Source organism: Macaca thibetana, chromosome 4 (genome assembly GCF_024542745.1).
Source record: "Macaca thibetana thibetana isolate TM-01 chromosome 4, ASM2454274v1, whole genome shotgun sequence".
Lineage (NCBI taxonomy): Eukaryota > Metazoa > Chordata > Mammalia > Primates > Cercopithecidae > Macaca > Macaca thibetana.
The window spans coordinates 38,356,018-38,381,895 of record NC_065581.1 but is presented as its reverse complement, the minus strand read 5'-3'; the positions used below and the strand labels follow the sequence as shown (position 1 = coordinate 38,381,895).

The 25,878-nt window shown below is 51.6% G+C and overlaps 2 protein-coding genes across 17 annotated transcripts in view; one reads left to right on the top strand and one right to left on the bottom strand.

Moving 5' to 3' along the window:
• Positions 1 to 25,878, top strand: part of CCDC167 (coiled-coil domain containing 167) — a 699,343-nt gene that overhangs the window by 644,142 nt on the left and 29,323 nt on the right. The window contains exon 1 of one of the 16 annotated variants that reach the window (XM_050787887.1): positions 17,385 to 17,390. The exons of the other annotated variants lie outside the window; for them this stretch is intronic. The gene's annotated coding sequence lies outside the window, so the exon portion shown is untranslated. Of the gene's footprint in view, positions 1 to 17,384; positions 17,391 to 25,878 lie in introns of those variants that run through there. 16 annotated transcript variants of the gene reach the window in all.
• LOC126953372 (uncharacterized) lies at positions 433 to 18,640 on the bottom strand. Its single transcript, XM_050788843.1, is given in 7 exon segments — positions 433 to 614; positions 617 to 795; positions 1,370 to 1,394; positions 1,979 to 2,168; positions 17,690 to 17,834; positions 18,076 to 18,269; positions 18,587 to 18,640. Coding segments are annotated over 7 exon segments (969 nt in total).

Sequence of the window (25,878 nt, the reverse complement as noted above, 5' to 3'; positions counted from 1 at the left end):
CAGCCTCCCTGGTAAATAATGCACGCCTCCCGGGCCAGGCTGCAGCAGGTAGTGTATCAAAGTAATATCGCGCTGCGAATTGCAGTGTAATCGCCGTGATTTAGGGCCCCGTGGGTGAGCCCGTTTCGGAAGGGCTGCGCGCCCGGACGGGCAAGGTGACTTGAGCGTCTGCGCCGGCTTTGACCTCTGGATTTCCTCCAAGCTAAGTGAGCCCATAAAAAATGGAGAAGCCCAGGCTGTCTCCTAGCAAATGGGGTGTGGGCAGAGAGATTGTATTATCTATCCAGACCCAGCGAGATGGATGCACCTGCCGGGAGAAAAGCGATGTCACTGTGCGCACAGCCCTGCAGGTTGGGTATCCACGTGCGGCGCCCATCCTCTCCCAGGTGGCCGAGAAGGCCGGGCGATGTGTCGGCTGCGCCCTGCCAGGAGCTAGATGTGTTCATTAGGACTTGGGCGGCCCCTGCCGCCGTGAGCTGGAGGATCCGTGCCTCCCACGAGCTGCTCAGCAACCACCTTCCAGGGTCCCCAGGACCTGACTGTGCCATGGCCGCTCCTCCTCCCTCCTGTTGTGCTGGGAAGTTGGGGTATTAATATTCCTGCCCAGGGCCTCCTGGGGGCCTGCTGCTCGTCTCCCCTCCCCCAGTTCTGCCAGGGAAAGTCATTCTGGGGTGGAGAGATGATAGCAGGAAACGTGTTTGCAGGCTCCCTTCTAACTTCTTGATGGGAGCCAGCTGGAAGCGCAAAAGCTGTGTTGTTCCTCTGTGTTGTTCCTCTGTTGTTGCTCCTGGTGACCTAGAAGGCAATAATCATGAGCCTGTCTCAGGAAAGACAAAGAAACGGAAAAACTTACTAGGGGCGGCAGCCCCCTCACATTGCATCAGCAGAGAGCCTTGTGTCTGCGGCCCCACCTCGGTGCCAGGCAGGGTGTTCTGAGTATCTTTAGAAGCCCCCGCCCCCACCCCATGCCTAATTCCCCGGATCCAGGAGTTACTGGTTCCTCCTCACCCATCTCTAAATCATTTTATGTCCCTCATTGAAGAGCTGGGGCAGACACCCAGGCTTCCTAGTCTGAGAATCTGCTGATATTCCCCAGCCCTGTTCCACACCCACCTCCAGCTTTTCCTTTTGCCTAGGTGGTGGGCTCTGAGCTAGTAGGGACCTTGGAAACCAGCAGTTCTGGTTAAACAAGCCAGAGTGCATCCTTCCCGCAGAACATTCTGCAGCAAGAATGAGGGAGATTTATGTGTATGGGGACATGGAAAGATGTCCAGGATATATTGTTAAACAGAAAAAGCAAGTTGCAGAATAGCATGTAAAGTACAGTCTCATTTGTGTTACATTTTAAATAAAGGCTATATATACTCACATGCTTGCATATGCATAGAAAATGTCTGGAAAGATAAAAAGAGACTGTTAGCAATGGTTGTCCCACGGGATAAGGAGAAGCAGAAAGGGACTTTAACCTCTCATCTTACTGTTATGTACTGTTAAATTTTTTTAACAATTGTATTACTTTCATAATTTAAACATAAATCTTCCCCTCCCCCCCACAAAAAAACAGCAATCTCTCAGCGCAACCCCTTCTTATGAAACTGAGGCCCAGAGAAGGAAAAGGACTTTCCCAAGTTGCACAGCACTTATAGCTTGGCCTCAGCCCTGGTCCTGCCCTCTCCTCACCCCAGGCACACAGCTCTGCCAGCCAGACCCACCAGACCCATGAGGGAATCATGAACCCCCCTTCCCAGAGCAGGAAGGGCCCCTGACTGGGGTGCGACCTTACTTGAGGGAGCAGTCAGATAAAGGCAGGGGATCCCAAGACGAGAATTAGAGACGGATTTGGAACCTGGCTGGACAGCCTGCACTTGCCCGTGACCTTATCCAGCCACCACCAGTCCAGTCTTCTGACACAGCTGGCTTCTCTTGGTCCAGGGTTGGCCGGGGTAGGGACTGAAGGTTCATGCCTAGGGTGACCTACCATCTCGATTTGTCCAGGACTGAGCGGTTTCCTGTGACATGGGACTTTCATTGCTAAAACTGGGCAATCCCGAGAAAACAGGAACAAGCTGGTCACCTTTGTCTTGCCAGACATGTCCGCAGCAACCTGCTAAGAGCCTGGCAAGGACACCTCTGGGTAACTCAAGGGCAAAGATTCTAGAAGGTTGTCTCTGGGCGGAGAGAGCCAGCCCCTGCTCTGACTTTTCTGAAAAATATGAATTGCAAGAGTTAATTTACATTTTGTCAGTTGTGCTTTCTCCTTGCATTCGTCCACACACATGCACACACACACACACACACACACACACACACACACCACTCCTAGTCTCCCTTAGTCTACTGAGAGGCATGTCCACCGGGGCCCAGAGATACCACCCAGAGCCCACTGAGTCTCTTTGAGCAACATAATCCTCAAGACATTGTAGAGCCTATAATTACACATGGGATGCGGCGCGATTTCTCATCTCTCCCTCCCCACCCCAGGAGACAAAAAGGAAATTTCACACCCTAGTGAGCCAGGCTCATCTTCTCCTCTTTGATGCCAGCCTGGGGTTAAAAAGCAGGGACAGACGACACACACCTCCTCTGGGGCCTGATTCCTTGGCTGATTTTGAGATTCAAAGCATGCATCTTAAAGATCATAATCTGATTGTGCTATGCCCGCCTTCCCGGCCGATTAATGGCCTCCTGGCTTCCGCACTGCAGCACCCAGTGCTCAGCAGAAAGCCACCTCCCACACCCCAGCCCCACCTGAGTCTGGCAACCCAGAGGAGAAGAGGCTAAGGCTAAGCAGGGGGCGTGTCAAGGAAGGAACAGAGATCTAAGTTCAAGTCCTAGTCCTGTCGCTAGCTAGCTGTGTGACTTTAGATAAATTGCTTGCCCTCTCTGGTCTTTGATTTCCTCACCGTGAAATGAAGATATTGACCTACACGGTCTCTAAGGCCCTTTAGACCCGATAAACCAGACTTCCTTGGTTAAAATCCTGACTTCTCCTTCTAGGTGGGTAAACTTGGGCAAGTTTCTTCACTTTCCTATGCCTCTGTCTTCATCCACCTCATTGTGTTGTAGTAAGAATTAAGTGTGTTAACATTTTTAAAGTGCTTAAAACAGTGCCTGGCACATGCCAAAGCACTTGTGGCAGGGACATTGGTGCTCTGTCTTTATACCCCTGGCACTCACTAGTCCCATGCCTGGCTCTTGAACTCCAAGCACCTGTGGTTCTCTGCCCTGCCTGATAGGTTTCTTTGATTCCCACACTCCTACCCTGTCACGCCAGTGTCCTTGCCCTGAGCTCCAGGCAGGCTGGAAGTACAAGGAGTTTAAATGACTCAGAGTAGCCCTCGACCTGATAACTGTAGGGAGTTGGCATATCAATACCCCAGCAGTCCCTCTGAGATAGCTCTGAGGCTTGTTCTGCACAGCCCCACAGAGGTACAGCAGGATTGAGCCCTGTGCCCAGGAGGCTAACTGCTCATTCCCACACCTTTTACTGTCTTCCTTCCTGCCCCGGCTTCCCTACCCAGTGCTCCCCAGGATCACTCTCCAATAAACTACTTGCACCCAAATCCTTCCCTCAGTTATTACTCTGTGCTAATGCACTTTACAAATGTACCTTCGTTCTTTTTTTCTTTTTCTTTTTTTTTTTTTTTTTTTTTTTTGAGACAGCATCTCACTTTGTCACCCACACTGGAGTGCAGTGATGCAATCATAGCTCACCACAACCTTCAATTCCTGGACTCAAGAGATCCTTCCACCTCAGCCTCTCAAGTAGCTAGAACTAAAGACATGAGCCACCACGTTTGGCTAATTTTTAAATTTTTGGTAGAGGTGGCGTGTTGCTATGTTGCCCAGGTTGGTCTCAAACTCCTGGCCTCAAGTAATCCTCCTGCCTCGGCCTCCAAAGTGCTGAGATTACAGGGATGAGCCACTGCGCCTAGCCTACCTTCGCTCTTCAAAGCACCTGAGAAGTGAGTGTGATTGTGCCCATGTTACAGATGTGGAAACTGAGGCCAATGGAGGCTAAATGCCTTGCCCCAGACCACACGGCAGGTGAGTGGCCCAGCTGGGATTTGAAGCCATGTCTGTCTGACTCCACAGACTCTACATCTCCATCCGTCTCCCTCTTTTCCCTCTGAGGGGCTGGACCTTGCTTCAGAGATGGAAACCTCATGCCTTCAGAGGTACAGCAGCAGCTCCTTTGCTCCAGGCAGAGAGCAGAGGCACAGGGCTAGGGCCATCTGTGGTATTTTCTCCCTTGCCAGTCACACTCATAGAACCCTTGGGTGGCACAGTCCCAGGCAGAGCAATCAGGCACTTGGTGCCACAGTCCCAGTTTACATGCAGACACGTGGAAACCCTTGAGGGAAAGTGGCCTCCCAAAGTGCCAGGGTTGGACCGAGCTGCTGCCTGCCCCAAGGTGGTGCAGCACTTCCTGGTCCCCAGCTGAGCCCCCGTCTCAGCCCCTGCAAGTGTGTGCTGATGGCAAGAGCAACAGGCCATATGCCTGAGACTTGGGGAGCCAAGCCTCACATCATCCCCTCAGCGTAGAGAGCTCACTTCAGACCTGGCCTTATTATAGTTTCTGGCTTTGTACATATCAATAGCTTTTATAGGCACATGGTTCCAAATCCACAAAAGCCTTCCTCTTTTCCTGTGCCCCAGCTTTCCTCTCTGAAGACAACAGCCACTGTCACTGATCTGCTATGAGTCCTTCCAGAGATAGTCTATGCACAGACAAGCACATAAATGCAGTCCTTCCAGAACATTCTTTTTCTCTAGAACAAAATGTCTTGGAGATCTTTCTGTGTGAGTACAGAAAGAACTTCCTAATTCCTTTTTAAAGCTATATAGTATTCCAGTGTATTTATGTCCCATAATTTATTTAACTAGTTCTCAGTGAATGGAAATTTGAGTTATTTCCAATCACTTACTAATATATATCTTGTTCATAAGTTATTTTACACACTTGGAAATATAACGGTATGAAAAATAGCTAGAGATAGAATTACTGGTACAAGAGGAATGCACATTTGTAATTTTAAAAGATGTGACCAACGGACCTCCAAAGGTGCTGAGCCATTTACACTCCCACCAGTTATGTGCTGCGCTGAGGCCCAGCTGCATGACAGGCATGGGTGTGCATTGTCGACTTTGGTCTCACTACATTCCTGGGGGGTGGCACTATTATCCTTATTTGATGAGAAAATTGAGAGAGTTCAATTTTTTGACCCAATAAACCAAGAAGACCCAATTAAACCTTCATTTTAGGTTACTTTTTTTTTTTTTTTTTTTTTTTTTTTTTTTCATTACATGCTAGGCTGGGTGCAGTGGCCGGTGCAAGCTCCGCTTTACATTTATTATCTAGTTTTTTGTATTTTTTAGTACGGGGTTTCACCGTGTTAACCTTCGATAATCCCAAAGTGCTGGGATTACAGGCATGAGCCACCGCGCCCGGCCGAGGTAGGTACTTTTACCATCACCGCTCATTTTCCAAGTGAGTCTAGTATTGGAGCTCAGAGAGATTATGTAGCTTTCCTAGCATCACACAGCCAGTGGTAAGTGGCAGAACCAAATGTGAGCCTGGGCTCTCCCTGCTCCCACCAGGAGTCTATCACTGGCTTCCTGCTTCCTGCCTTATGTGTGCCTCAAACTCCTCTAGTTTGAGGGACTCTGCACAAAGCAGAGTCCCCTGGAAGCATCAGAGAATCGAGGAGTCAGTGATTGCTAGAAGGTAAGAGCTGGAAAGGATCATGAAAGGGGCAGGGAGGGTGGGACCGGAAATACGAGGGGTGGTTGCCTCGATGTTTGGGAGAGGTGGGGCTGCTGGGATGCTAGATTGTTGTACCCTGCCTGGGATATTCCTTCCCCCCACATGTCCATAGTGCCCCCTATTGAGAAATTCCGCATTTCATTTTGCAGATGCAGAAATAAAGGAAGGATCCCCTTGGAAAAGGCACAAGAGTCCTGCATTGGAGGCAAAGCCAGGACGAGAAATCGCTCTGCTGAGAATCTGGGTCCCACCCCTCCAGGACCAGCACTCTGAACTCTGCGTGGGGCTGCCTCCTGCACAACTTGAAATAAAGTGAACCAGACCTAGCAGCCTTCGTGTGGGAGGAGGGCTCACTTACCAAGCACCTGCTGTATACACATAATCATTTAAGTTCCATGATAGCTCTATCCCTTTACAGAAGAGAAAATTGGCACTAAGTCCCCCAGCTGAAGGAGGGTGTCGGAAGGCAGATTTTGGGAGGCCTGAAACCCAAGCAAAGGGCTTTATGTTGACTGCGATATTGAGTACAGTGAGTTAACAGGGCTCTAGAAACAGGTTCTTGAACCAGGACATAACTTACATGACTTGATCAAATTCGTGCTTTAGGACACTCACTCTGGTGGCAGTGCTTTGCACGTGCCATTCCCCCTGCTTGGAATGCCCTTCCCAGACTTGTGTGACCCAAGAACTGCAGCCCGAAGCTCTCTGTGGAGCATCCCCTGAACCCTGATCCCCCCGAAGGCAGGGGCTGGGTTTTAGCTTTTCATCCCCAAGCTCTGGTCTAGTGTGAGGCACATCATGGGAGCTTCATAAATGTTTACGGGATGAAGGAATGGAGTGAGGAAGGCCTGACGGAGACAGTGGCAGCAGGAAGCAAAGGGAAATGTGAGAACAAGGGAAAGGAAGATGGACAGGGCCCCTTGACCGGTTAGATGTGATGATAACAGCTTGTACCTTTTATAGCAACTGTTGTATACCAGTTTTTATAAGGGAGGCACTATTAGCACCTGCATTTGACAAATGAGGAAACTAAGACTCGAAGAGGGTACACAGCTAGTTGGTGCTTGAGGTCATATAACTCGCAGGCGGTAAAGCCAAGCTTTGAACCCAGGCAGGCTAACCCAGGATTCATGCTCTTAACTTCTGGTCTGTTCTGTACAACTTACAAGGACAAGCAGGTAGTAAAGACAAAACCATCCATCCTGGAAAACTGGATAATGATGCTCAGAGTTCTGGGTCTTCTGATCTCTCATCTGTTGCACTGTCTGCCAGGTGACCCCCTCCCATTCATCACCTCCTTAAAGGCTCAGCCCAACACCCACCAGGATCCAAGCTCAGTCTCCACAGAATGTGCTGCCTGGACAGAGACTCCGTGTGCAGACATGGGGGTGGGGGACATGTGGGAGCGCAGGCAGGAATCTGGGTCCCACTCCTCAGGCTCTTGGCCTGCCCCAGCAGGCTCCAGGCAGGAAGCCAGTCCAGCCTGCTGTGCCCTCTCTCTGCTGCGCCTCCTCCCTCACCCAAGTCACACTCCACACGCTCAGGTTCCTTTGTGGTGGGTGTTTTGATTAATTTTATTCTAATTAATTCAGTAATCTCAAGCTGTTTGCAAAATCTTGCACCGAGCGCTGCTCTGTGATGGATCTGCAGAAGAGGCTACAGACAAACACCGGATTCATGTCATTTCTCCATTGGCGCTATATATATCTTACGGCTGGGAGAGAGTGGGCTGGGGGAGAGCAGCAGGACGCTGCCTGCCTGTCAGCTTTTCACTGTCATTCCCCAAATGCCCTCTGTTTGCCTGCGGCCAGGGCGTGGGGTCTGTGGTTGGGGCACAGGGACCCCGAAGGCTTTCCTACAGGCAGGCGGGCTTGGTGGCAGGGCTTTGAGCCCTACTCTGCCTCTTCCTCTTTGTGGAGCCTCGGATGGTTTGCTTAACCAGCTTCAGCACCCTCACCTAGAAAACGGAGATGAGCCAGGCGCGGTGGCTCACGCCTGTAATCCTAGCACTTTGGGAGGCTGAGGTGGGTGGATCACAAGGTCAGGAGTTCAAGACCAACCTGGCCAAGAGGGTGAAACCCCGTCTCTACTGAAAATACACAAATTAGCCAGGCGTGGTGGCAGGTGCCTGTAATCCCAGTTACTAGGGAGGCTGAGGCAGAAGATCACTTAAACCCAGGAGGCGGAGGTTGCCGTGAGCCAATATCACGCCACTGCACTCCAGCCTGGGCAACAGAGCGAGACTCCATCTCAGAACAACAAAAAACAAACAAACAAAAAAGGAAACAGGGATGAAATGCCTACCCTGGCCACCTCAGAGGCATTCAGAGCCAGCTGGAGTATGGGGACAGGCTTGGGAAACTGGAAGGACCTTAGAGTACTGCTAATGTCTTTACTGGAGAAGCCGTAGAAGGTGATGGGGAAGACTCAAACCAGATTTCCTGGGTTTGAATCCTGCCTCAACCTCTTACTAGTGGGAAACTTTGCAGAGGTTACTTCACCTCTCTGTGCCTCAGTTTCCATGCCTGTAAAATAAGGGTGAAAATAGCACCCATCTCAGAGGGTTCATATCAGATTAAATGAATATGAGCAAAGCTTTTACAACAGTGATTGGCATGGAGTCAAGCACTATACAGGATAACTATTATTATGGTTATCTTAGTTGTCTTCATCCCTTCAAAATCTTCCCAGTGCATTGTAAATGCCTTCTCTGGTTAGCCAGAACGCACCTTGCACTCCAGTCTCAAAGCACACATCCTTCCCTCATTTCTCTGAATGTGTTAGTCTTGGCCCATAACTGGTTTCCTCTCCAAGTGGCCAATATCTCTCACCCCAGGTCCATAACTCCCACCATGGTAGGATTAAGGGGGCTTGGTCCATGAGTGTTCCAGTAGTCCTATCCAAAGGGACTTGGAGGCAACAAGATGATTAGAAGGGAGCTCATCTTAAAGCTGAGTCTGCTAAGTATACACATTGATTTTACTTAAAATCCAAATACAGGAAGGTTTTCAAAAATTGAGGCAATGTCAATTATGTATATGAAGGGTTATTTTTCTTTTCTATGGAGGGACATTGGGAGGGACACATGGAAATGGGGGACATCCCTCCCAGTACACTTTTGGCACCTGTATTCATGCCATGAAGAGGAAAACAACTGACCCAACCAACGGGGCAATGGAACAGGGTGGGAAGTGATGCTGTAGGTGGGTAGTCAGGGAAGGCCTCTCTGAGGAGGTGTCAAGCCCTGAGAAAAGGGAGAAAAGCCCATTGTGTGACAATATGAGTAAAGAGCACTCCAGGAAGAACATACAGTGTGCAAAGGCTTGAGGCAGAATGAGCTTAGGGGTATTTGGGAGACAAAGAACAGCAGCTGATGGGGACAGCAGGATAAATTACAGTGACGAAGCCACAAGGTCCAGGCCAAGGGCTATCAGCCATAATAAGCAGCTGGATTTCATTCTAAAGGTGCTGGGAGCCTTTGGAGAATTTTAAGCCAGAAAGTGACCTGATTTCATTTATGTTTTTAAAAGATCACGTTGGCTGCTGCTCTAGCATTCATCCATCCATCCTTCCACCTGCTTATTAATAAGATTTCCTGCATACCTACTGTGTGCTAGGGTCTGTGCCTGGCACTTGTAGTTTAGAATTGAGTAGGATATTGCCCTCCCTCGTGGAGCTCAGCATGGATGAGAAAACGATCTTCTGGTGCTTTCAGAAGCAGGGGTTGAGTGCATGGCAGAGCTGTGTGCAGGGTGTGCACTATGGAGGAAAGGACTGGGGCCCTGGGACTGGGGACAGGAAGAGCTATTGAGAACAGTGGTTCTCCAAAGTGAGTGGCATCAGAATCCCCTGAAGGGTTTGTTAAAAACAGATTGTTGGCCGGGCACGGTGGCTTATATCTGTAATCCCAGCACTTTGGGAGGCCAAGGCAGGCAGATCATCTGAGGTCAGGAGTTCGAGACCAGTCTGACCAATATGGTGAAACCCCGTCTCTACTAAAAATACAAAAATTAGCTGGGTGTGGTGGTGCACACCTGTAGTCCCAGCTACTCGGGAGGCTGAGACAGGAGAATTGCTTGAACCTGGGAGGCAGAGGTTGCAGTGAGCAGAGATCATGTCACTGTACTCCAGCCTGTGACAGAGTGAAACTCTGTCTCAAAAAAACAAAAAACAAACAAAAGATTGTTGTGCACAACCTCCCTCCAACCGCCATACAGATTCTGATTCAGTAAACCTGGGGTGAGCCTGATAATTTGCATTTTTAGCAAGTTTCTAGCTGGTTCTGATACTGCTGGCCTAGGGACTACACTTTGAAAACCACTGTGTAGGAGGATCTCAACTTCTATGGACCAGAAAGAGCTATTTCCAGGAATTTATCTCAGCACCCGAGGTGTGGACAGCTCCCCAACTGGCTCCACCACTCAGGCCTGAGACAGGAAGCCTGCTGAGGACAGCATTTCCCCACCATCTCCCTCCACCCACCACCCACCGCTTGGTTTCCTCTCAGAAACCAGAAACCCCTGCCTCTCCTTGCTCCCTCCCTGGGAAGCACATCCTCAAACTCTGTCCTACAACCAAAGGAGCAATTTCACTCTCAGCCACCTTCACTGATTCCTTTCAGGATGCAGAAGACCTCAGTTAGCCCTGCACCCACCCCCTGGCCAGCCAACTGCCCCCATCTGTTCCTTTCCCAAAACTGTGCCCTGGGCTGGGGGACCCCCCACCCCTCCCACCTCTGTCACCTGCATGCCACAGGCCTGATTCATTTCACAGCTACGTGGTCAGATGTCTCCTCCTCCCCTTCTCCTCTCCCTGCCCCCATCTTTCTCTGAGCTTTGAATGTCCCCTTTTTACCCAGTCATATTTCCCCAGCCCCCACCTCTCCTTACTCCTTTGCCCATCCCATCTGTGATAAATTTGGCAGATTATCCTGTGAAAGCCTAAATTATCAGCGTTCCTGGTCACTTTGACCCTTAGTCCTTTAGAAAGACAGTGTTGAAATTGCAAGCATTCATCAGAAGCCGAATTTCAAAATTTCTAAAAATTCCCTAATTTGAGGTTGTCTCAACTATTCTTCAAGACCAAAACTCTCCTCGTATTTTTCAGCGGGCAGTTGAGCCCAATCCCTACTCCTCCACCAGATTGTAAACTCCCTGAGAACAAGAAGCTCAGCCACTCAACTCTGAGCCACTCAGCCTAACACAGCGCCCAGCTCCTAGTAAGTACCTAGGAGGTGGCCACTTCATTATTACTATTACCATGATGGCATTGTGGCTGTTGTTATTGCTCTCTGCTCTGCTGTCCTCATGCCTTGCCCAGTGCCTTGCACACAGTAGGGTCTGCAAAGTCTTACAGGTACACAGATGACAAATGCATAGTTGTCATCCTCACCTCGCTGCTCTTACCTCCTACTACCCCATTCGCCTGTAACAGCTTCTCCTTCATTTGCCTTTTTTTCTTTTCTTAACTGCTGCTATGTTCTGAGCCAGAGCATTTGAACAATGTTTGTGCAATAACTCCCCACCCCCACGCCCAGATCTTCGAGGCCTAGGAGATTAGTGTCAGGAGATTTGGTGGGTAATGGGTTCTGGGCAGTAGAAAACAGCCCCCTTTACAGAGATACAATTATACAGGTTATACTTCCCCGAGTTCAGACACAGCCACAGACCTCGGGGAACCTGGTGTCGGCACAGATGGTGCATGAGGCCACATTATGTGGAATATTCTCCACTTGCTATAAAACTGTTGACAAATATAGGAAATGAGATGTTTTTCTTTTCCATGTTTTTTTTTTTCTTTTCCTTAGCCAAACACTGCAGGCCCTCATGAGTCACAAAAGTTTTGAGATATTACTCAGAAATACAGGAGGAAAACTCCATATTTCCCCCTGTCAAAGGTTTGGTTTTCTTATTTATTTATTCGCATGCCACTGGGTAAACTGAACCCTGAACAATATTAAAAGGAAATAAACATATCTCTCAGCCGCTCACCAGGGAGCTGGGTTATCAACAAGCCTCCCCAGGTGGGGACAAAGTTGCAGTCTGGAGGGAGGTGGGGGTCCAGGGGCCTGCAAAGCGGGGGCCCTGCAGCTCCCCACTCCAGGCAAGTCGAAGCTCCCGCTCCCCTGGTCAGCTGCCGAGACCCACAACTGATGCACACATCCACTCGGTGTCCACAGCAGCTCCCAGAAGGTGGAAAGACTCCATTTTTATTTCCACCTTTCCAGTACCTGGGCCTCTTACTGACCCATTCCAACACACACACAAAACACACACACACACAAATACACACACACGCGCACATCAGCAATGACTAACAAGCCCCAAACCATAATGGAATGTCATTTCAGAGTCCTGTCTGCATGGTAGAAATCAGAGGGTGGGATGCCTGAGAGTGTTCATATGGCCTGTTTACAGTCACTGAGAATTGATACTTACTTTGGGGGAAGAAAAAAAATACATTAAAAAAATTATATATATATATGTGTGTGTATACACACACACACACACACACACTCAGATACATATCGGTGGTGGTTAGATGGATTTTTCTCACCCTGAAAACCATGACAGATGAGTTTTCTTTGGGCCTCTATGCACCTTAAAGGTGCATTTAAACTCACTAAATTAGAATCTGGATCGGTGGCGGTGCCCACCCAACCCTGGCCTCCTCTTCCCCTCAGCAGGAAGGCAGCCAACCAGGTTCTCATTCAGAATTTAATCTTGCCTGAGTGGCGTGACCACTTCTGTCTCTGCCCAGTTTCTCTTTTTTTTTTTAATTTTTTTTGTTGAGATGGAGTCTCATTGTGTTGCCCAGGCTAGGCGGCAGTGGCATGATCTCGGCTCACTGCACCCTCCACCTCCCGGGTTCAGGTGGTTCTCCTGCCTCAGCCTCCTGAGTAGCTGGAATTACAGGCATGCACAATCACGCCCAGCCAATTTTTGTATTTTTAGTAGAGACAGGGTTTTGCCTTGTTGGCCAGGCTGGTCTCGAACTCCTGACCTTGGCCTCCCAAAGTGCTGGGAGTACAGGCTTGAGTCACCACCCCTGGCCTCTGCCTGGTTTCTGAGATGAGAAAGCTGGGCCATCTCCCCAGGGGACAGGTCTGGACTAGGTGAGTTTACAGGGTGAAGGCAGAGACCCCACTGCCCTGGGGTCTTCAGAGGGCCCATCCCCCACTGCAATTGAGTCAAAGTTGATGGGATCATGACAAGCAGTTCACCCAGGATCCGGGAACACAAAACTGTTCTGACACCCATTCTGCTGCTCAAGAACATGCACTGGCTCCCAATTACCCACAACACTGACGCTCCCTCTCAATGGCAGACCACAGGTGGGGACTGCCTGGAGCTCTGGGTGGAACAGATCTCTGAGGCCTTGTGTGGGTTCAGCAGGGGGACTGCGGTGATCAGTGATTCATGTCTGCCATGAATGAAGGAGGGGAGATTGCAGCCACCCACACTGAATATCAGTCTTCCCTGGACTACAGAACTAAGTCTAAATGCCTCTGCTGCTCTACCAAACTCCTCCACCATCTGACCCCTCATTTCCTCTCCAGCGTCGTCGCCCACTCCTCTCCAGCAAAGCCACCCTGTCACGCCAAGCTTTGCATTGTACTTGGCACACACCACTCAGACCAACCTCTGTGCCTTGACTCAAGCTGCCATTCCCACGCTCCTGCCCCATCTCCATCCTTCCAGTACGAGTTTAGTTCCTAGCATTTCTTAAGGTCCAGCTCAAATCCTCCTCCTCCAGGAAGCTTTCTTAACTGCTCCGATCCATTCCAGCTCTCACGGCACTCGGAGCATTACCACATATTGAAATAGTCAGTGTTCGCAGAGTTTCCTATTTCCAAGTACTCATCTCACCAACCTGTTTGGAAACACACCATCACCACCACCAATGAGAATCACATCTGACTTTCTTTTTTTTTTTTTTTTTTTTCCAAGACAGAGTCTTGCTTTGTCACCCAAGCTGGAGTACAGTGGTGCAATCTCGGCTCACTACAACTTCTTCCTTCCAGGTTCAAGCAATTATTCTGCCTCAGCCTCCCGAGTAGCTGGGATTACAGGTGCCTGACACCACGCCTGGCTAATTTTTGTATTTTTAGTAGAGGCAGGGTTTCACCATGTTGGCCAGGCTAGTCTCGAACTCCTGACCTTGTGATCCGCCAGCCTCAGCCTCCCAAAGTGCTGGGATTACAAGCGTGAGCCACTGCACCCAGCCCTTTCTTTTTTATCTTCCACAGCATTTCACACGATGCTTACCAGGAACCAGCCTGGCCACAAGCACTTACTGATGTCCACAGGTTTACCTAGGAGCTTTAAGATCCTTGGGGTCTCACAAACCAAATTTGTGGGGCCAGAGGTGAAATCAGTAAGGCCAACCCTGGACTGAGAGTCCCCCACACACAAGTTCCATTCCTGACTCATTGTGCAACCTGTGGCTTATGGGCAGGGCCACTTAACTAAATGTCTAGCCCTCGATGTGCCCGTCTGCAAAATGGGCAGCCGTGTTCTGCTCCCTCCCCGCCCACCACACCAGCGGCAGAATTTTAATCTCTACCCTTCCACTGACTAACCAGCGGAGCCAGGGACCCGCCCTCCTCAAGCCCCAGGGTCCTCCCCTGTGCAATGTAACGTTCCCAGTAATGGAGCAGGTGTGCGGGGAAGCCCTGCTCCCCTGAAGGACAACAGCAGGCCGCTGGGGAAAGGTGAGGCGTGGGGAGGTAGCAGAGACGTGAGCCCCAGCATCTCATTTTTGGTGGACTTTCCTTTCCCCAGAGCTCTCTTTCTCCCCCTTCTCTTTTTTCTCCCTTTCCCTGGGGCTAGGAAAAGGTTTGGGAAGACAGGTGTGCTCCACAGGGTGTGGGTAGGGGACCCTCTCGCCTCCCCTGGCTGAGCTGCAAAGACGCCTCTGAGGTCTGGAGGTCAGTCACAGGACAAGATAAGGCAGGTGGGGAAGGCTCGAGGCCCTGCAGCCTCCCTTTGGACTTCAGAGAGGGCCTGAGAAGGCAGGCAGGCCCCGGGGAGAATCAAAGAGGGGCAGAGAGAACATGTCAGCCAGGCCAGGAGGGCTCGGGCTCCATTCACCACAGGCCCCAGCCAGGCAAGTCCCCACAAATGCTTCTTGACCCCACACAGGAACCACAAGCCCCTCCTCTCCCCCTATTTACTGCAGACCACAGCTGCTCTGCTCCGCCCTTCCCCCTGGAGCCACCACAGATGGCGATGACAGAAACTACAGGAAATATCTGTGGCTCCGTTAACTGAGGAAAGCAGGGCACAGGGCAAGGTGTGCAGCAAGGGCACTGGAGTGCAAGGGCGCTAGAGGCAATAGTGGGCTCTCCAGCAGACCATCCAGGTCAAAACCCAACTTTGCCTCACATAAGCCGTGCGACCGTAGTGAGTCATTTGACCTTTCTGTACCTCAGTTTCCTCACCTGTAAGACAGAGGTGACTAATGTGGGGACCCAACTTGCACGAGTTAGTCCTCAGAAACAATTTGGATCGGGCGCGGTGGCTCACACCTGTAATCCCAGCACTTTGGGAGGCCAAGGAAGGCGGATCACGAGATCGAGAGATCGATACCATCCTGGCTAACACGGTGAAACCCCGTCTCTACTAAAAATACAAAAAATTATCCAGGCATGGTGGTGGGCGCCTGTAGTCCCAGCTACTTGGGAGGCTGAGGCAGAAGAATGGCATGAACCCAGGAGGTGGAGCTTACGGTGAGCTGAGATCACGCCATTGCACTCCAGCCTGGATGACAGAGCGAGACTCCATCTCAAAAAAAAAAAAAAAAAAAAAAAAAAATCAAAAAATTATCCGGATGTGGTGGCGGACATCTTGAGGCAGGAGGATCGCTTGAGCCTTGAAGGTTAAGGCTGCAGTGAGCTATGATTGCACCACTGCACTCCAGCCTGGGCAACAGAGAAAGACCCTGTTTCTTTTCTTTTTCTCTTTTTTTTTTTTTTTGAAGAAAGAAAGTACTGCGAACAGTGCTTGCCTTTTTTTTTTTTTTTTTTTGAGACTGAGTCTTACTCTGTTGCCTAGGCTGGAGTACAATGGCACCATCTCGACTCACTGCAACCTCCACCTCCTGGGTTCAAGTGATTCTCCTGCCTCAGCCTCCCGAGTAGCTGGGATTACAAGTGCCCACCATCACGCCCAGCTGATTTTTGTATTTTTAGTAGAGACAGGGTTTCACCATGTTGGCCAGCCTGGTCTTGAACTCCTGACCTCTGGTGATCCGCCTGCCTTGGCCTCCCAAAGTGCTGGGATTACAGGCGTGAGCCACCGCACCTGGCCGAACAGTGCTTCCTATCACTATAGAAGCCACTGGGATGTGAGCCCCAGAGGGTACAGACTTCTGCCTCTTTTATTCATGGCTTCATCCCTGTATCTAGAACAACATCCAGTGCATAGGAAGCACAAATGTTTGTTGAATGAGTGAACTGGGGAGGGGAACACATGGATCAATCAGCGGCCGCCGCACATGTACTCCAGTCAAGGAGGCAAACACACGTGCTGTAACTGTCAATACAGGCCTTTCTGCAAATGTGGAATGTTTACAATGTGCCAGGCAATGTGCTGTGGTGTGGCTGGGGCACAACATAGGGATGAATGAGGCAGGGGCCTATGGCAGAGACTGCTGGTCGTCCCCATTCCACTCTCCCCTTCTTCCCTAGTCCTGGAATTCTTGGCCAGGCACATAGCCATACAGAATAAAGACCAGATTTCTCAGCCTCTCTTGCAGCTGGACATAGTCCTTTCACTAAATTCAGACCAATACAGTGCAAAGTGTCAAGTGATAGCTTCTGAAACTCCTTAAGGGATGGCTGGCACTCACTCTTCCCCCAGGTGACTGAAAAGTGGATGAAATGGCTGGAATTGAAGCAGCTGCATTGGACTGTGAGGAGGCGGAAGTCACCCCTCACAGCACAACAAGATAATAGGAGCCTGAACCTCGGAGGACCATATCAAACACAGCCACCAACCAGCCCCATACTGCAGACTTTCAAGAGAGGAAGAAATAACACTGCTAAACTGCATGGGCCAATATTTGGGGTTGTACTATTCGTGACCTACAGCCCATGCTAAGGCTAACTGATACGGATGCCTCACTAGAAGCTCACAATCAGCTGGGGGAGGCACACAAAGAAACAGACCAACCCATCCCTCAGAGCGTGGTGAGGATGTGTAGACACAGAGTATTGTGGGAGGAAATGCAGGGGTGGGAGGGGATCTAGGAAGACTTCCTGGAGGGGGTGACATCTACGTCAACTCCCCGAAGAATGGGGAGGCCTTTGGTGGGCGGTGGAGGGAGAGGGAAGAAAGTGATGTAACTGAGATAGATACATGCAGAGAGTTGGGGAGTTCAGGAGCGAGCAAGAGAGAGAAAGAGAGAGAGAGAGGTAAATTTATCCCAAGGGACTGAGAAAGATTTTTTCCGAAGTGAATGGAACAAGGCTCTGAATGATGAGAAAGACTTAGACAGGTTGGGAGGAAGAACAGTCCTGGCTAAGGAACAGCAAATGCAAAGGCAAAGAGGCCACAACTGGACATGGCTTAAGTGTGGTGTGCTCAGGGAGGGGGTAGGAATGACCGCAGATGTTGGGGAGGACTTGGAACTATGTACCGGATGCTTCGTATTTTAAGTGTGTAACATGCGTTAGCTCGCTTACCCTCACAACCCTCCAGGCTAAGTGCAGTCCTATCATAGTCTCCTTGCACAGATGCAGAAATCAGGCTCAGGGGGATCAGGCCGCTTGCTCAAGGATGCACAGCAGTGCCCAGCAGGGCCGGGAGTGGAGCCTGGGCAGTGGGACTCCTCAGCCTTATGCTCCACTCTCACAAGGCAGCGGGTTTGAGGGTACCCACCGCCCCTTCCCTCTCCTGACCTGAGCACCCGTGTCCATACCCAGCATCCTCCGAGGCTTCCTGTTCGTCCATGCTGGCTTATAGACACATCAGGAGGTTTTGATATTGGACGTGGAGGGAAAGGGAAACGTAACAGCACCAGGAAGGCCCAGGGAAGTCCAGAGCAGCCAAAGAGAAAGGCAGATCTGAAAAGGGAACTCTCGGGTTTACTCAGACATGGCCCTCTTTTCATTTCAGGGGTGAGAGTTCCATCAGGAAGCATCCCGTCTCCCATCTTACACATGTGCTAAGGAGGTAGCAGCTAATTATATACTAATGTGTTTCCGACATTGTCTCGTTTATAACCCTCACATCAGTCCTGTGAGGCTGACAAGCTGACTCTGACTTTATGGATGAGATGAAGCACGGAGAGGGTGAATAACTTGCCTAAAGTTGCCCAGCTCATAAATGAGGGAGCCAGGATTCACCCCAGGTCTGCCTGATGCCAAGTCCACAATCACAGCCACCTCGCTCTTACAAGTCCTCAGGAAGGCTCTTTCTACATCCGTGACAGAATTCTGTTCAGACACCGTGGCCTCCTCCCGCTTCTCCTCCCCTCCCCTCCATCCTGCTGCCACAATCTGTAGTCAGCATATGCCTCAAAAAGGCGACAAAGCCACAGACGTGTCCTCAGAGGTTTTTTTTTAAAAAAATGTAGTTTATTATGCAAGAGCTGAGAGAATCGTTGCTAGAAACACCCCTCGCCTTACTTAATCCTGGCACGTTGGAAAACCATCCGAAGACAGGAATCTGAGCCTCTGGGCACCCAAGACCTTGTACTGGCTTTCTCCTCCATGCCCTGCCTCTGGAAGGAGGCCCCTTAAATACGATCTGAGACAGAGAAGGGCCTTTCTGAGAAGACATGTGTTCCCCTTGCCCTGTAAGGAGAGGCCCAAACCAGGAGTGCCCAGCTGCACAGCTCCAGGGGCCCCGCTCCCACAGAGTACAGCATGCCTGCGTCCGGCAGCTGCTGCAGGAGGCCTCCCAGCTCCCCGACTGTCCTCAGTCCTCCAGTGCCCCGTGGTCCAGTCCATCCTCCGGGAGCTTTGCGCTGGCTCCAGGCCTGCCCACTCCAAGCCTTGTGGCATCTTAAGCCCAAACTTGAGTCTGACGGATGGCTGCATGCGGAGCGGCACACGCGCGTCTGGAGTCCTTCCCGGGAGAAGCCCCAAGTACAGCCCAGTAAATCAATAAACAAATTAATAAGCAAATACTGCTGTCTGCTGAGCTGAACTGGGATTCCTGGGCGAACAGATTTAAAATCAACAACAGACGGCCACAGGGCATGCCGGAACCGGGCACCATACCTGGGTGGAATTTTCAGAGCCTCCATTCCCCAGCCCATCGCTCTCAGGACTAGAAACACGGTGGGGCGTGAGGTGGGGGGGACTCCTGATTTGGGGCCGGCAGGGAGCAGTACGGGACAGGCTGTTGTCTGGGAAAACTCCCCACCAGCTTCTACTCTCCCTCACTTGCTCTAGTCTGTTGCTTCCTGCCAAGAGGAGGACTTGGTGCACCCCTGGCAGGACCTTTGATCTAGGTACCACAGATGATGTGGCCGAGGAGCCCCAGTCACGTGGGGCACCAATTAAGCCGATTGGCCCTTCCTAGCTGACTCCCGGCCACACCGCAGCAGCTTCTGTTCACTTCTCAGAGGGCTGCAGAGGCAGGGAGAGGGAGGCCAGGCGGTACAGGACTGATCCCTGTGGATGCCATCTCATCACCCTGTTGGTGAGAGAGCAGGCAAGCAGGGCACATGGGCCTGGGGAAGACCACAAGGCCAGGTCCTCCAGGCAGAGAGGCCGTGGCAGAAACCTCTGTGCCAACCCCCTCCTGTCCCCACATGCAGAGGCCTGCCCCCTGCAGTGCCCAGGAGGCCAGGGTCAAGAAGCAAACAGAAATGCCTGCGCGCCTGCAAACAGACTCCAGCCGAGCTCAGGAGAATTTCCAGCCAGCAGGCCTGTGGCGCCCTTTGCTGAAAGGGCCTTCCGAATGCCCGAGTCTTCTCTTTTGTGCTCACAAATGCCACCCAATCACAGCGGCCGCGAAGCTGCCTAAATAAGGCAGAGTGTCTGCCTGGGGCGCTGGCCTCTGGGCTGCCTGCCAGGGCTGTCAGGCTGCCCAGACTTCAATACCGACAGACTTAAGGGACAAGAAAACAGCTCCGGTAAAGGCTTGGAAGCTCAGGAGGGAAGTGACCTGCCTTGTGAGGCAACAGAGATCAGTCTGCTCAGGGCCTTCTGACGCGAGGCTATTGCGAGGCCCATGCCCCGCAGGCTCTCCCCCACCGGGTGGGGGTGCCCAGCAGCTGGGGAAGCAGGCCTCGCAAGCATCATCCTGCTGCTTCCCACACCTCGTGCTGCTGATGAGCGGGGTCCACCCTCTCTTTTGCAGCCCATGGGGAGGGGCTCATCAGGCTACCAGAGCTCTCAGTAAACACTTCAGAAAGAAGGGAGGATGCTGCCAGGCACGGTGGCTCACGCCTGTAATCCCAACATTGTGGGAGGCCAAGGCAGGCGGATCACTTGAGCCCAGGAGTTTGAGACCAGTCTGGTCAATGTGGCAAAACCTCATCTCTACTAAAAATACAAAAATTAGCCGGGCTTTTTGGTGTGCACCATAGTCCCAGCTACTGGGGAGGCTGAGGCAGGAGAATGGCTTGAAACTGGGAGGCAGAGGTTGCAGTGAGCTGAGATCGTGCCATGGCACTCTAGCCTGGGCAACAGAGTGAGACTGTATCTCCAAAAAAAAAAAAAAAGGGACGATACCAGCCAGCCCCAAACACCTCAGGACACTTGGAGAATTCTGGCCATGAAACTCACCTGCTGGAAAACCCTGGTGACCCACCAGGCCCACAGAACATTGTCAAGACCTTTGAGAACATTCTAACATTCCTTTGCAGAGTCTAGCAGTTATTGGTACCTGCTGTGTCCCAAAGCACCTTTGAGGAAGGTGTCGGGTGGTGACAGTGAGGAAGACAGATATGGTTCCTGCCTTCCCGGAGTCGCAGTGAGGGAATCTGGGCTCTCAGATTCACAAGGCGGGGTGTGGGTTCACTGGGCCTGGAAGGCCGTGGAGCATCTCACAGGCTGGGGCAGCAGCAACTCATTGCAGGTGGTGGGGAGGGAGGGCGAGAAGGAAGCCAGCCTGCTGGGGCTTGTCTGGGCAAACAGAAACCTCTCCCACCTCCAGGCTGACCGGGAGAAAGGCGAAGCCCCAGGCCCTGACTCTGCCTCCCAGGCTGCCTGCCCTAGGGCGCTGCTCATTCATTACCACAGTGCTGCCAAGATAGCCCTGGCCTGGACTCCATCCCACACCAATTGCCACGTGAGAGGAAAAGAACTGGAATTTAGGAAAAATGACAGAGAAAAAAGAGATCGGCTTCAAGGGAACAGGCCCCGAGTGTAACTTTCTTTCTGGCCCTGAGGAAGATGAGAAGCTGCACAACATGGATTGGAGCGCAAGCCCTGGAGCAAGTCCTCTACTCTACAAGCTGTGTGGCTTTGGGTGAGTCACTTGACCTCTCTGTGCTTCAGTGTCCTTGTTTGTAAAATGAAAGTAAAGACAGTACCAGTGTTCACAGGGCTGTTGCGGGGATTAAATGAGTGAATGCATATTCAGTTCTTAGAGCTACTCCCAGCACATAGAAAGAGCTATATACATGTGACTCATGATTACTCTCAGCGAATAAGGTGGCTGGACCTCCCCAGGGAGGCAGGCATTCTGGGCTGGACCACGTCAGCCTTGTACGGATGGGCTAAGAGGAGTGAGAAGAAAAGACAGAGAGGGAGGTAGCCCTGGAGCTACAGGCAGCCCCACCTCCTGGATGAACAATGGAAGAACAGGGAACCCGCTGACCCAGATCGGTGTGCAGCGTGACACAGGCACATGTGTATGCACTCATACAACCACCATGAAGATCAATTTAATGTTCCCGTCACCCCAGAGTGTTCCTTCAGGGCACTGGCCTTTGAACTCGGTGTTCCTCAAAGCAGGAAAAACACACCCCCACGGGGCGTGAAAGAATCTATTGGGGGCAGAGGAAATGGAATAGAACTTCCACTTCTATCTGTTTTACCACATGCTTTTTAACTCCCCTTTTTCTGTATACTTTATAATGCACATATTAGCACAATTGCACATTTAGAATTTACTAATAAACAAGTGTACATTTGCTAGGGATACACGCTGAGTATCTCCTGCTTACCCCTGGGTTCCTCACCTCCTCCACCTCCCTGCTCTGAGGCTGCCCTGCATGGTCTCCATCACCCGGGCTCCCTGCCCTCAGGTGTCAGGTAGGATTTGGCTAAGGGGAGGCTCGGGGAGATCAGAGGACACTGGCAAAGTGCAGTTGGGGAATTGATTCCACCGCTCCATCCCCGCAGGGCACCGCAGGCAACTCTTTCCTGGAAGCTGCTTACAAGTTGATTGTCTCCTTCCAAATTTGGCTCAGCACCCCCTCCCCTTGTGGTGTGGCGGTCACAGCCCTGCGGCGCAGCCAGCCCCTGCTTACTGCACTGTCCCTCCAGGCGTCCCTGCACTCGCACCTTTACAAAGAGTCCTCTGTGAAGAAATCTGCTCATATTACCCTAATTGAAAAGTGGCATCTGTCTCCTGCTGGGACCCTGACCTGATAAGCGGCACATCCTCAAAAATATTCTGCCCACTGGGGTGTGTGAGCCAAGTGTTTGGAGATGACTGTTAGTGCTCTGGATGGTCTCCATTGGTGGTTCAGGGCGGCTTCCCCTTCCCAGAGGAGGAGTGGAAGGAGCCACCTTCGGCATTTGCACTCAGCTCCATGTTGGAAGCAGCAAGCACTAAGATAGTCAGTGGAGTTTACTGAGCTCCTGCCTGTGCCTCGCCAAGGGGTGCCTCCATTCCAGGAGAAGGATGCCCAGGAAGTGGCGGCTGTGCCCTCCTACCTACAGAGCCTGCTGTCTCAGTCCCTGTTTCCTGTCTGGGGATTCGGCTCTCCCTCAAGGGGCCAGCATTAGATTCGTGCAGGGTGCTGGTAGCACCGTGATCACAGCCTCACCCTGCGCAACGTGAGGAGACTTGAATAAAGGGCCTCTACAAAGATGGAGGCAGGGTTTAGGGAAACCAACATGGGGAGCCTCAGAACCCTAGGGCTAGCAAGAGGGGGGAGCCCCCTCTGAGAATAGCTGCCTAATAGCAGCTGCAAACGGGGTCAAAGGGACACGGCCACCCTGTGGTGACCTTGCGGGAGGGACCTGGAGTAATAAATTCCCTGTCCTCACTCTCCTCCCTTCCTCCAAACCCAGCTGCAAGCCAGAGGGCAAGGGAGCCCTTGGATGCAGAGAAGTCAGCATTCCAGGCCAAGAAGGAGGGGAAGCCGGGTGTGGAAAGGGGAGTATGCGTCAGAAGGGACAAAGAGAAGGTTTCCTGGATGCACTGCAAATGACCTCTCTTTCACAGAGGCCTGGCCCCTACCCACAGGGCTGCTCCTTACCCCTCAGGTGCTCATGGATAACCATATCCCACCTCCACACAACTTTCCTACAGGAGTGAGAGCAGAGGGACTGAGCGGTGAGGAAAGGCGGGCGGGCGGAGGCTGGAGGAGTGAGCTTGGGCAGATCAAGGCGTGCTTGGAATATCAGATGAAGAAGCCTGAACTTTCCCCATAGGCAGAGCCGTCTCAAGCAGCCGTGCAGTGATCTGGCTAAAGCCAGGCCTGAGCAGGTGCCCTCGTGGAGGGGATGCAGGCAGGAGGTGGAAGGAGAGCTCTCTGATTCCTTACTCAGCTCAAAGACAGGAGGCAAGGAGACAGGAGGCCACTGATACAAACACTGGTGCCTCCAGCCAGACATTTAGGAAGAGCCCCCGAGCCTTTGTTCACTGCCATATACACAGCTCAGCTCAGGCTCTGACTTCCCCTCTAGAGCGCAGTCTTCTGGTGTTGAAGGCTCTGAACTAGCTGGGAAGATGCAGCTGGCAGAGAAGGGGACGAGGGAGCTCTCTCTCCCTCAGCCCCAAGGAACTCAGAGCCGGCTCTGACCCACTGTGCCTCTGACGGACTGTGCTGCTCTAGGCAGGCTCCTGCCTTTCTCAGGGTGGCAGTGCACTCATCTGGAAAGCGGCAATAAAGCACCCACTTGCTGGGGTTCTTGGAGGGTGGAATGCGACAGCACAGGTGACAGTGTGTGTTTCCCATCAGAAGAAATGCGGGGGTTGGGGGGTAGGCAAGTGCCACTTGATGGGAAGCCCAAAAGAAACGCTAGTGGCTACACATGTCTGATGGAAATGACAGCACCTTTCCTTCTCCCCACGAGGGTTTACCGAGCACCAGTGGGGGCCCTCGCCCTGTGGGCTTCTTGGCGCACAGGAGATGGGGGTCTGCTCTGGCAGGCCGCAAGTGGGGCTGCAGACAAAACACACGCAAAAAACAATGTGAGAAATCTACGAGGCTGCATTCCTCATTGGGCTGAGTGGAACAGTACAGGTTTCAGTGTATAGGAATCCCAAAAAGGGGGAAATTGGTCGGAGGAGGCAGGGAGTTTAGCTAAGCAGGACTTGGAGAGGTCAGAATTCCATGACAGGAGTCGCCCAGGTAAAGGCAGGTGCTGGGAGCAGAAACATCACCGAGGAGGGAAGCGGGCAGGGGGCAGCCCTCTCTCCACCAGCGAGAGCTGGCCCGGAAGGGCTGGATACAGGTCCTGGGGTCCGTGCTCTTCCACACCACACCTTGTGTCCTGATAACCAAAGATGTGGAGACCTCACCCCAGAGGAGCTTCTCAAAGCCCTCGCCCGTCCTGCTGACTTTCTTTCACCTCCTCTGAGCCAAGCCCCATCCCTGAATCAGGCCAAACAGCTGCTTTCATCCTCCAGGCGGCTGAAATCAGCACGAGAAAGTGACAGCTTCCTGTCAGTCCTGGAGTTCCTATAAATTCATTCATTCAGCAAATATTTAGTGAACATTTCCTATTATCCTCCACTACGCTAGGCCCTGGGGATCCATCAGTGAGGAGATGGAGCTACATTCTAGTAGAGGAAGACAATAAGCAAAACAAATAAGCAAAATATACAGGAAATGCTATGGAGAAAAAGCAAGGGGAATAAGGGAAATTCAGAGGGGGTTCAACTTAAAGACAGTAGCCAGGGAGGGCCTCGTGGAGAAGGCAACTTTTGAGTGAAGACTGGAAGGAGGGGACGGAGGGAGCCATGCAGGCTTCAGGAGAGAAGGCATGCCAGGGCCAGGAGTAGGGTAAGAGAGTGAGGCACCTCAGGGACAAATGCTGAGGAGGTGTTCCCTCTGGGGTCGTGTTGCAGCCCTGCCCCCCACCACCCTCCCTATTGCAACCAGGCTGACTGTTCTCAAACACAAATCTGATCACAGTGGCACAAAAGCTCAGAGCTGCCCGGGGGCTTGCCTTGGCCTTGGTATAGAATCAGACTTCTGGGAATGGCCCAAAGACCCAGCTGTCCTCCCAGTCTCCTCTCTCCATTCCCTCCTCCCCGTGCACGCCATGCCTCGTCTTTCTCATGCCTCCACCCTTGCAACCTGGAGCCTGGGCCTGGAACACCCTTCCCCCACCTCTGTGCTCTCCTACCTCTTCTAACTTTTTTTTCTATTAATATTGTAAATATTTAGGACCTACATAAAAGGTATAAATAACAATAAAATTAATCCCCATGCACTACCACCTCCACCCAGCTTAAGGAAGAAAACATTACCCATGCAATAGAGGCCCCCTGGGCACCTGTCCTAAGCACATCTGTCTCTCCAGTGACTGGGGCTGTCACTATCTTGCTTTTTATATTTACCATTAGTACAGCACAGGTTTGAAAGTTAGACGTGCTGTGGTTTGAAGATTTGTCCCCTCCAAAACTCACGTTGAAAAACTAATTACCATTGTAACAATATTAGGAGGTGGGATCTTTAAGGGGTGATTGGGCCATGGGGGCTCCACCTTCGTGTGTGGGTTCATGCCATTATAAAAGGACACATTCAGCCCCCTCTGGCTGTCATTTGCCCTTCCACTTTTCACCATGCAAAGACTAAGCCTTCCTCCCCTCTGGAGGTCACAGCATTCAAGGCCCCATCTTGAAATCAGAATCACCAAATCTGCTGGCATCTTCATATTGGATTTCCCAGCCTCCAGAACTGCAAGCCAATAAATTTCTTTTCTTAAATTCCCCAGTCTGTGGTACTCTGTTATCGCAGCACAAAGG